Here is a 12,760-nt window from a genome sequence, read left to right as displayed (position 1 = left end):
GTCAGGCAAGATCCAGAAGATTTGGGGCCAAGTTGATTGCTCTTGCTTGACAGGGAAGAAGAGAGACATGGAAATACACAGTCCAGTTGTGGCTGTGAAGATATGGCTTCGGAAGCCCTGCATGCTCAGTGCTAACTCTGACTTTGTTTGGGTATTTTCAATATGTGCAGTGGGTAGCTTTCAAGGGATGGTCAACCAGTGATAAAAGATCTGGCACCCTCTGATGACTTTTCTCCTTTCACTGTTCTTGGGACTTCTCTGGGAGGTTCTAATTCAAAAGAAGCTTTTACTCTGAAGCTTCAAAAGTCATTTTACTCTATAAATTATATGTGGAGTGAAAGGCTTATTTACTCTTAGCTCCATTAAACCTCTCAACTTTTTCTCGCTGGTAAAATTTATGTGCATGGAAGAAAGATTATTTTTATTTGTGGTTTTGTATTACAAGTTTTTATTTATGCTCATTCAACAAATATGCACTAAGCACTCACTAGATGCCAGGGTACATGAGCAAACTGCCTGTTAGAGCTGTGTAAAGTCATGGTTCCCAAAGGATCAGAGCTTTGCGCTTCTGGTCCTGGGTAGAACCACAGACACAGGGAGTGCTGATAGACATGTTCTTGTCATGACCGAAGCCCTTCCGGATACGGTTCTTTGAGGAGCTCCCTTGGCCGAGGCTTTCCTGGTTGAATCTCTAAGTACAGCAGCACAAGCCAAGGCCTCCTTTTGAGTTATATAACCTGGAGGGGGCGGGAAGGGAAGTGAGAGAAACTCTGTCAACAATTTCACAAAACAAATAAGCAAACAACACTGCAAATATTCACAGATTCACAAAATGATATATGCACCCCTAAGTTCAGTGCAGCATTATTCACAGTGGCTAAGACTTGGAAGCAGCCAAAGTGCCGTGCGATAGAAGACTAGATAAAGAAGATGTACTATATATACACAATGGAGTACTACTCAGCCATAAGAAAGGATGAAATAGCATCATTTACAACAACATGGATGGACCTTGAGAACATTATGCGAAATGAAATGTCAGACAGAACAAGCTAAGTACTATATGATTTCACTCATATGTGAAATATAAAAATGAAACTTATGAACACAAACAGCAGTGTGGTGGTTGGCAGAGGGACGGGGTTGGGGAAGAAGGGGGTCCTAATATGAGACAACAGGAGAAGGTTTGACTTTGGGTGGTGGGCATATGGCCCTATGTACAGATTTTGTAAATTAGTAATCCACACATGAAACCTATATGTTCATGATGACTAATGTCACCCCAATAAAATTTAATTAAAAACAAAAACACTAACCTTTCAGATGTACCATTGTTGAATATGTTCTCCCATACAATGAGTTTTCTTTTCATTTTGTTGATGGTTTCTTTTGCTATGTAGAAGCTTTTAATTTTGATGTAGTCCCATTTTTTTTTTTATTTTTCCCTTTGTTTCCCTTGCCCTAGAAGATGTATTAGTGTAAAAACTGCTACATGAGATGTCTGAGATTTTACCAACTATGTTTTCTACTAGGATTTTTAAAGTTGCACAACTTACATTTAAGTCTTTTATCCATTTTGAGTTTATTCTTGGGTATGGTGTAAGTTAGTGGTCTAGTTTCTTTTTTCTTTCTTTCTTTTTTTTTCTTTTTTGCATGTACCTGTCTAATTTTTCCAAAACCATTTTGAAGAAATTATCTATTCTCCATTGTATGCTCTTGCCTCCTTGGTAAAATATTAATTGACTGTATTGGTGTGAGTTAATTTCTGGGGTCTCTGATTTACATGCCTGTTCTTTTGCCAATACCAGGCTGCTTTGATTATAATGCCTTTGTAGTATAACTTGATATCTGGTATTGTGATACCTCCAACTTTGTTTTTCTTTCTCAAGAATGCTGAGGCTATTTAGTGTCCTTTTTGGTTCAATATAAATTTTTGGGATATTTGTTCTGGATCTGTGAAACATGCTACCAGTATTTTAATAGGGATTACATTGAATCTGTAGATTACTTTGGGTAGTACCCATATTTTAACAATGTTAAAAATTCATTCTGCAAACCACCCACACAATCATCTGGCTAAGACCACTTTTAATAATGCTTTTAAAATATTTTAATGTAGATGGAAATTTTAAAAATCTGGAGTAGCAATGTTTATATTGAACAAAATAAACTTTAAAACAGGTTATATAAGAGACAAGGAAGGTCACTATGTAATGATAGAAGTAGAAATCCAACAAGACAATACAATCTTGTAAACATTTATGCACCCAACATATGAGCACCTAAATATATAAAGCAAATCTTGATGGACATAAAAGGAGAAATCAATGGTCATAGTAAAAAATTTTAGCAATCTGATATCAATGGATAGATCTTCCAGAAAAAAACCAACAAGGAAACAGTGGCCTTAACAGTCACACTAGATCAGATGGATTGAATAGATATCTTCAGAGCATTTCACCCCAAGGCAGCAGAATATACATTCTTTTCAAGTGCACATGGAGCATATACGATAGACCACATGTTAGGACACAAAAAAGTCTCAATACATTTAAAAAGATTGAAATCATATCAAGCATCTTCTCTGACCATAGTGGTATGAAACTAAAAATCAATCACAGGAAAAAAACAAAAACACACACGCACACAAAAACCACACCTGAAAAACACACGAAGACATGGAGGCTAAATAACATGTTACTAAACAATGAACAGATTAACCATGAGATTAAGGAAGAATATCTTTTGATTTTGAAACAAATAAAATTGAGAACACAACAACCCAAAATCTATGGGTCACAGCAAAAGTATTTTTAAGAGGGACATTCTTAGCAATATGGGCCTACCTGAACAAGAAAAATCTCAAAAAATATATAACTTTACACTTAAAGGAACTAGAGAAAGAACAACTAACAAAGTCCAAAGTGAGTAGAAGGGACAAATTTATAAATACCAGAGAAGAAATAAACAAAATTGAGAAAAAAAACAACTTTAAAGATCAAGGGAACCAAGAGCTGGTTCTTTGAAAAGGTAAGATTGACACACCTTTAACCAGACTCATGAAGAAAAAAAGAGAGAGGACCCAAATAAATAAATAAATAAATAAATAAATAAATAAATAAATCAGAAATGAAAAAGGAGAAGTAACAACTGATTCCACAGGGATTGTAAGAAAATATTACGAATAACTATATGCCAACAAATTGGACAATTTGGATAAACTGGTGAAATTCCTAGAAACATACAAACTTCTAAAACTGACTCAGGAAGAATCAGAAAATCTGAATTAACCAGTGACAACTAAAAAAATCAAGGAGTAATATAAAACAAACAAACTCTTAAAACAAAAGTCCTGGGCTGAATGGTTTCACAGGTAAATTTTCCCAAATATTCAAGAAGAAATAACATCTATTCTTCTCAAACTATTCCAAAAAGTTCAAAAAGAAGGAAGACTCCCAAGCTGATTCAATGAAGCCAGCGTTATCCTAATTCCAAAACCAGATAAAGACACCACAAAGAAAAATATTATTTAGGCCAATATATCTCATGAACACAGATGCTAAAATCCTCAACAAAATATTAGCAAACAAGATCCAGCTATACATCAAAATGATTAGACACCATGATCAAGTGGGATTTATTCTGGAGAGTCAAGTTTGGTACAATATCCACAAATCAATAATGTGATATGCTACATAAACAAAATGAAGGATAAAAATAACTTGATCACATCAATAGATGCAGAAAAACATTTTATAAAATCCAGTACCCATCTATGATAAAAACTCTCATCAAAGTGGGAAGAGAGGGAACATACCTCAACATAATAAAGGCCACATATGACAAACACACAGCTAATATCATACTCAATCGGTAAAACTAAAAGCATTTCACTTAAGAATGGGGAAAAAACAGGATGTCTGCTTTCACCATTCTTATTCAACATAGTACTAGTAGTCATAGCCACAGCTCTCAGCAAGTAGAAGAAATCACAGGCACTCAAATTGGAATGGAAGAAGTAAAACTCTCATTATTTGCAGAAGACATGATACTCTATATAGAGAACCTTAAAGATTCTACCTAAAAATGACTAGAGTTCATAAATGAATTCAGTAAAGTAGCAGAATACAAAATAAATATCCAGAAATCAGTTCCATTTGCATACACCACTAATTAGCTATCAAAATGGGAAACAAAGAAAATAACTCCATTTACAATTGCATCAAAGAAATACCTAGGAATAAATTTAACCAAGGACATAAAACACTTGTAATGAAGAATAAAATTGAAGAAAATATAAGTAAGTGGAAGCATATACCATTACATGAATAAAAAGAATTAACATAATTAAAATGTTCATACTACCCAAAACAATCTATAGATTCAATACAATTCCTATCAAGATCAATGACATATATCACAGAACTGGATAAGAAATTCCAAAAATGTATATGGAACCACAAAAGAAAAAAAACGAATAGCCACAGCAACCTGGAGGAAAAAAAGAACAAAGTTGGAGGAATTATGCCACCTGATATGACTATTCTACAATGCCATCTTAATCAAGCAGCATGGTACTGGCTTGAAATCAGACATATAGATCAACAGAACAGAATAGAGTGCCTAGAAATAAACCCAAACCTTTATGGTCAATTAACATTTGAAAAAGGAAGCAAGAACATACAATGGGGTAAAGACAGTTTATTCAATAATTGGTGTTGGGAAATTGGACAGATACATGCAAAAGAAATGAAACTAGACCACCTTCCTTCACCACACACCAGAATCAACTCAAAATGGATTAAATACTTAAATATAAGACTAGAAATTATAAAAATCCTAGAAGAAAACATAGGCAGAAAAATCTTGTATATTTCTCATAGCATTATTTTTCCAGCATATCTCCTTGAGTAAGAGAAACAAAAATAAAAATAAATTAATGGGACTATATCACTTTTGCACAGCAGAGGAAAGCACCTACAGCATGAAAAGACTACCCACTAAAGGGGAGAACGTACTCAACAATGATACATCTGATAAGGGGTTAATATCCCCCCAACACAAAAAAAAACAATTTTAAAAATTGGCAAAGGACCTAAATAGACACTTCTCTAAGGAGGACATACAGATGGCCAATAGACATATGAAAAGTTGCTCAAGTCATTATCATCATACAAATGCAAATTAAAACAGAAATGAGATTACCTCACATATGTCAGAATGGCTATCATCAATAAATAAAAAAAAATTGTTGGTGAGGATGTGGAGAAAAGGGAACCCTCAGACACTGTTGGTGAGAATGCAGATTGGTGCAGCTACTGTGGAAAGCAGCATGGAGTTACATTAAAACTTGAACTGCCTTGTTACAGAAAAACCAGACAAGAACTAAACTCTGAGAGTTTGGAGTTACACTTTATTCACCACGGTGGGCATAGGGAAATGAATCCAAATTCTAAGCAAAGCTACCAGAAGAACTTCCCTTTTTATGGAAGAGCCAGCCCTTTGTGTGCTTGCTGGCAGCGGCCTTGAAAACTACACAGTTCTATCCAATTAAAAAATGCACCTGGCATGGCATTGGGTGTATCCAGTCTCTGGCCTACAAGGTCAGACAGCTAAGTTTATCTCCCCCATTATTCAAGCAGGCTAGAAAGCAAAGTTATTATTATTATTATTTTTTTTTTTTTCAGAATAAGAGGCCGTCCAAAGAATAGCAGAGAATTCCAAACAGTAGTTTTACAGAATAGGGGTTTTCCTTCACAGCCTTATGACCCAGTGATTCCATTTTTCAGAATATATCTAAAGAAACCCAAAACACTAATATGAAAAAATATATGCACCCCTGTATTCATTGCAGTGTTATTTACAATAGCCAAGTTTTGCAAACAGCCCAAGTGTCCATCAAGACTACTTGTTGGTAAAAAAGAAGGAAACCTTGCCCTTTGCAACATCATCGATGGACCTGGAGAGTATTATGCTAAGTGAAATAAGCCAGTCAGAGAAAACAAATACCATATGATTTCATTTATATGGAATCTAATGAATAAAACAAACAAACATACAAACAAACAAAATAGAGACTCATAGATACAGAAAACAGACAGCTGTCAGAAAGGAGGGTGGTTTGGGGTCTGGGTGAAAAAGTTGGAGTTAAATGAAAGACAAACAAACAAACAAAACCTCATAGACACAGACAACAGTGTGGTGACTACCACAGGGAAAGGTGGTGGTGGGAGGTATGAGAGGATAAAGTAGGGATAAATGGTAATGGAAAGAGACATGCCTTTGAGTGGTGAACACATACTACAATATACAGATGATGTATATAAATTTTTTAACCAATGTAACCCAAACATTTTTCAATAAAAAATAAAACAAAATAAAATAACTAAATGATAATGCTTTTTAAAAATGCAGATTTCTAGTTCTACTCCAAAGACCTTTCAAATCAGAAACTTAGAAAGTTAGACCTGAAATTTTGCATTTTATTAACATACAGAGGTGAAGTTTACATGCAGTAAACTTTGAATATTCTGCCTCTCTGGTTCACTGGCTTTTAAGTAGTTTTACTATGCAAACAAAATTACTAGATGATGTTTCAGCAATGCTTCGAACAATCATTGGGACCAGCTGAATCCTGGCTCTTCCATTTATTAGTTACATTACCCGGGTCAAATTTTTAACTTATCTATGTCTCAATATTCTCTTCTGTAAAATATGGGTAATAAAGGCATCTACCATGTAAACATGTTTAAGTTTTAAACAAGGTAATACATGCAAAGTGCTTAGAATAGTAGTTTGTACATAGGAAGTCCTAAAAACAGATAGCTACTCTTACTGTGTTTGTTATTAAATCACTTGGGGGAAAAAACCATCTTTTTCTTTTGTGCAAATATAGAAACAACAGTATAACTAGATGTGCTAATGCCAAGTGAGTAGTTTTGTTACAGGCATCCCAAACACCAGGAAAGGTGTTATGGGACAGGCCCCTGAATTGAAGGGAGAGAGCTGTCCCCTCCTGGGTTCTTGTCTTCTGGTATGAGTTCAAATGAGTGACTCCAGATTAATTGTGTTACAGTGAATTTATTAAGAAAGTAAAGCATGCAAATTTGTTAAAGAAGTAAGGCAAGCATAACTGTCATCTGGCATGAAGCACAGATGGATTCTCTGCTATCTGAGGAGTGAGTGTGGTGGGGAAGGGAGGTGTCTGCCTCATATACTTTCCTCTCTATAGATTTTAAATTCCTCTGCTAGATATCCAGGTATAGGTTAACTCTGAAGGTCTCTTTCCCATTTACTTTGTTATGGTTTTCCCAGGATGTATGAGAAGCACTTGGTAATTAAATCCTCTGAGACTGCTGGCTTCTCTGTTTAAACAGTGAGATGAGATAAGACTGTATTCTTTCTTCCTCTTGGCTTTTAGTTAGTTTCAGAGTGATTTAAGCTATGTATTCTCTAGGTGCATTAAGATTCCTCTTCCTCTTCCCCCTCTCCTTCCCACTCCTTTCTTAATTCTTTTAGTTAGTGAGGAGGGGTGTTTAGCCATTTACTCTCAAGTGTCCTTGGTTGGGGAAGATAATGGCTTGTTATTTACAAGCTACCTGCAAGCCCCCCAAACTGTTGGGCCTTTTGTAATTTTCTTGTCTCAGTTTCCTTATTCCACTTGCTTAAGAATTTTTTTAGCTTCTCTCTATCCTGTAACCTTTTAGAATAAACAAACAAACAAACAAACAAAACTCTATGGGAGTTAGGAGAAGATGTAATAGAGGGGAGCTGAGGACAAAATATTTTTGAGAAGAAAGATTTAACAGCAATTACACCTTTCTGTAGGTTGTTGTTTATGATCTATAAGGTCTTTCACAACCATTATTTCACTTGTGCTTATAAAATCCCATGAGGTTCATAGACGAGGAGAGACAGTGGAGCAGAGGGACAACAATGCATGAGTTTTGTAGGTGATCGTCCTAACTGACATGTGCTCTCTGGGTTATCTTGATCAAGTTTTGTAACCTGCGGAGCTACAGTTTCCCACAACTGTAAAGTAGGAAGAAAATGAGAAAGTACATGTAGAGCTCCAAGCACAATATCTGGAACATGGTAAATGCTCAACAATATAAATATTCCTTTTTTGAGTAAACCAAGTCTCTGAATTTATGCAACCAGCAAGGGGCTGAGCTGTGGTTTAAGCCTAGCCAGTGGTCGGCAAACTCATTAGTCAACAGAGCCAAATAGCAACAGTACAACGATTGAAATTTCTTTTGAGAGCCAAATTTTTTAAACTTAAACTATATAGGTAGGTACATTGTTATTAACTTAATTAGGGTACTCCTAAGGCTTAGGAAGAGCCACACTCAAGGGGCCAAAGAGCCGTGTGTGGCTCGAGAGCAGCAGTTTGCCAACCAGGGCTAGACCATCCGCCTGAGGCTATGGCTGTTTCTACTAGGTCAAGTTCCTATAATTCTCAGAGAACTATCATCTTATAATAATCCATCCTCTTTAAACACTCTTAATTTACCCATAGAAATTTGCTTTCTATTGTCAGGTATAACTTTTTGTAAACCATGTTGGTAAAATAACTCGCTGGAAGACAACGTTCTACTTGAAAATTTTTCAGGAAACTTGACTTCTGGCTGCAGTGTACTAGTCCCTTCTTGAGGTACGTGGTGCAGGTCAAGTAGTTAAACTCACCAAGCAGCTGCTGGTGCTGAAGGGTGTGAATATAGCGGGTCTTCAGGGCCTCCCACTGGGGCCTGGAGTTGTAAATCTTCATGATGCTGTAAAAGTAGCGCTGCTGCCCTCGGGTCAGGTCCTATCAAAGCACAGCAGGTGATTTTGATGAGTTGGTAGAGTTTATAAAATTAAGAGTTGATGTATGCAAAGCTGACTTTCCTTTAAATAAGATGCCTCTCTCTCTCTTTCTCTCACTCTCACCATATATATAAAACAATTGGAAAAATAGGAATTGGGTAGTTTCCTTCCTTAGTTTAAACAATCTTCCACTGGCCTGTGTAAAGGTGAAATGCCTAAGTAAGATTCTAGTAAGTAGGTCAAAATGTTGGGCTGAGGAAGTTCCAAGGATTTTTTTAGTTTGAATTCATTTATTATAGTCCTTTTTGAGGAAGGTAGGCTGTGAGAATCTACACAGGTCCTGAAGTATGCCAGGCCTCTGGATGGGTAAAAGGAGAACTTTCCACTGAGAGTTGTCAGTGAGCAGGGGAAATAAGCAGATGAAGAGATGGGCAATGTGATAAGGGTTCAACAGGAAAAAAAAAACACACACAAAAAAACAACTCTGCCTGCAGCAGTCAAGGAAACTTTCTAAATGAGATGATTGACATATCTAGTCTTCAGGGTGAGCAGGAAGTCCTCAAAGGGACCAGAATCCTGGTTCTAAAAGTCATCACCATCACCTGGTACTTGTTAGAAATGCAGGTTCTCAGGCCCCACCCCAGACCTATAGATTCAGAAATTCTGGGGGTGGGGCCCAGTACTCTGACTTTAACAAGTCCTTTGAGTAATTTTGATACATGCACACTAATATTTGAGAACCACTGACTAGACAGGGGTGGGCAAACTTTTTGACTCGAGGGCCACAATGGGTTCTTAAACTGGACCGGAGGGCCGGAACAAAAGCATGGATGGAGTGTTTGTGTGAACTAATATAAATTCAAAGTAAACATCATTACATAAAAGGGTACGGTCTTTTTTTTTTTTTTTTTTTTAGTTTTATTCATTTCAAATGGGCCGGATCCCGGCCTGCGGGCCGTAGTTTGCCCACGGCTGGACTAGAAGAAAATGAAGGGCTAATGAGAAGGAGAGAGTGGTACAATTTTTCTTATAGGACACAATATATCTGGATATGCTGGGAAGCAGACTTTTCCTTTACTTCAATTAGAACATGGAGTCTGAGCTGGAAAAGGCTGTAGAGTTAGGCAGGGGAAGATCATGGAAAACTTTTATGCTTCATTATTACCTTTAAAAAAAATGAGGAACCATTGAAGGTCTTATTTAAGGCAGTGGCTCTCAACAGAAGTAATTTTGACCCTCAAGAGACATTTGGCAATGCCGGGAAATTTTTGGGTTGTCACAAATGGTGAGAGGGAGGAGAGATGCTACTGGCATTCATTGACTAGAGGCCAGGGATGCTGCTGAACATCCTAAGTGCATGAGACAGCCTCCAGCTCTTATGACAAAAAATTATCCAACCCAAAATGTCACACCTTAAGCTGATCAGATTTGCATTTTAGAAAGCTCATTCTGGCCCTGCTGTGGAGAATAAGTTTAAAGGAGGCCAGACCATTGGCATGGAGACCATTAAGAAGGCTGCCACATATGCTAGGGAGGAACAAAATAGGCCTGGGCATCAATTACTATGATACACCGAATATTTCTTAGAAGCTAATTATATGCAGATGGGAAAACTGAGATAGTGGCATCAACATTCTAGAAAAATCAAGATAAAATAAGTTCACCCAGACCAAAAAAATTCAAAACAGTGACAGAATTTTAAAAACTAGTTGATAATGCTGTAATAAATCCAAACTTAAGATAATTATTTATAAAAATAAAGTGACTTTTATCTATTAGAAATTTTATATGGAGTTGAAATATTTGTTAGAAAATTTGTATGCAGTCAGTTTTGTTTTGTTTTAGGTCCAGAGTGAAAGTAGCAAAACCAAATACTTCACAATCTGAGACTTCATTTCAACTTTACAGTTTCTAAATTAGGTGTTTTACAAGATAATATATTTGAAGAAGAAAATGGATTCCTAATTTAGCCTTTTTAAATGATTGACAACAATATAAAATGAAAAACCCAAGCCATTTTCAAGAGCAAACTCCAAAATGCAAAGGAAGTTTCCATTATATAAAGATAAAACCTTAAAAGTTATGGTTTTATTTAATAAGATGAAAAAGTCTACTTATTTTTCTTACTAGAACTATCAACTTCAAAATAAGAAGTAACAGTAACATTCTAATATTCTTATCCAGTTGCTTAATCCTCCTTAAGGAGATGGCAGAGAACTGAAATGTTTACCAAGAGTATTTTTGAGAATGGCTTTAACTAATTTTGAAAGGAACTAACATGGCTTTCTAGCTAGGAGCAAGAGTGTAGTCAATCAGTGAGTTTCCCATTACTGGATGGGTGTAGGGTTAGATTTCCATACTCATTTATTCTCTCACATGCACTGTCAACATGCTCTGAAGGCCTACATTGGGCTCAATGTTCTCCTAAATCAGTGATGGCGAACCTTTTGAGCATTTTGAAAAACCCTAACTTAACTCTGGTGCCGTGTCACATATAGAAATTTTTTTATATTTGCAACCATAGAAAAACAAAGATGTATATTTTTTATATTTATTTTATATATTTAAATGCCATTTAACAAAGAAAAATCAACCCAAATAATGAGTTCGCGTGTCACCTCTGACACGCGTGTCATAGGTTCGCCATCACTGTCCTAACTGCTAGGTAAATAAAGACATGGAAATTCCTTAGGCCTTGAAAAAGATACAGACAAGGTCTAGTCATCTGTGAATAACATGCTGTACCTTCATTAATGAAGTGTCAAAGGCAGAGGGAGGGACTCGAATGCAAGGAATCTGTGGCACTTTCTGAAGCTTTTGCTGTCTTTTCCATTTTTCTCCCATTCTTTATCCTGTAACTCCAAGGAACAACAAAACATAGCATAAAACTGCACTTGTTTAACCAATTTTGAGAATATACCTAAGTAAACAAGTAAGCAATTAAAAAATAAATAAATAAATAAATAAATAAATAAATAAATATTATGTATTTCAAAGGATAAGAAATTTTCTCACATGTTTCAAAGTAAGGGACCTCATCAGTCTGCTTTAGTTCTGTGCTTTTCCCTATTCTCATTCTTTTATATATGTATATATATATATATATATATATATATATATATATATATATATATATTTTTTAAATGACTTTTTGAGAGAGAGGAAAGGAGAGAGAGAGAAATATTGATTTGTTGTTCCACTTATTTATGCATTAGTTGTTTGATTTTGGTATGTGCCCTGACCAGGGATCAGGGATCAAATGCACAAAATTAGCATATTGGGATGATGCTCTAACCAATTGAACTACCAGGGCTACATTCTCATACCTTTTTTTATGGGAGGACTAATTCAGAGCCCTATGTTTCTCTGCTTAACTATGTTTGAAGCAAGTGGGTTGTAGAGCCATACCATGTCAGAGTAGTTACTTCTTGAAATTTTCAAATAATATTTTCTCTGATTCTAAAATTAATGAATGTTATTATGGAAAATTCATAAATAATTAACATTTGAAGAAAACAACATCATCCATAATCTAACTGTTCATAACTACTGTTGGCATTTGATATCCTTTTATGATATCAAATGTACCCTTTTCTGGGTACATTGTGTGATTTTAGAAAAGGGAGATCATACCCTATGTGCTATGCACTTCCCCAACTCCTTAATTATCCTTTAAAATATGATTCTTATCCCGGCCAGTGTGGCTCAGTGGTTGAGCATCAACCTATGAACCAGGAGGTCACACTTCGATTCCTGGTCAGAGCACATGCCCAGGTTGTGGGCTTAGTCCCCAGTAGGGGGCATGTAGGAAGCAGCCGATCGATGATTCTTCTCATCATTGATATTTCTATCTCTCTCCATCTCTGAAATCAATAAAAATATAGTTTAAAAAATAAAAATCAATAAAATATGGTTTTTAGTGGTAGTACAGTATACCTTTATATCATTCTCCATT

General features: G+C 35.9%; 1 protein-coding gene across 1 annotated transcript; it reads right to left on the bottom strand.

Moving 5' to 3' along the window:
• Positions 1 to 511: 511 nt before the first annotated feature.
• Positions 512 to 11,652, bottom strand: FAM216B (family with sequence similarity 216 member B). The gene is made up of 3 exons (XM_036297820.1): positions 11,551 to 11,652; positions 8,686 to 8,806; positions 512 to 737 (listed from the first exon to the last, which is right to left on the bottom strand). Exons 1-3 carry the CDS (start codon positions 11,647 to 11,649, stop codon positions 553 to 555), a joined length of 405 nt encoding a protein of 134 aa, XP_036153713.1. The 5' UTR covers positions 11,650 to 11,652; the 3' UTR covers positions 512 to 552.
• Between the last annotated feature and the right edge of the window lie 1,108 nt (positions 11,653 to 12,760).

This window comes from Myotis myotis, unplaced genomic scaffold, assembly GCF_014108235.1.
Source record: "Myotis myotis isolate mMyoMyo1 unplaced genomic scaffold, mMyoMyo1.p scaffold_m19_p_3, whole genome shotgun sequence".
In the NCBI taxonomy this organism is placed as follows: Eukaryota; Metazoa; Chordata; class Mammalia; order Chiroptera; family Vespertilionidae; genus Myotis; species Myotis myotis.
Note: the sequence above shows the minus strand (reverse complement) of the source record. Positions and strands in the feature narration are given on the sequence as shown.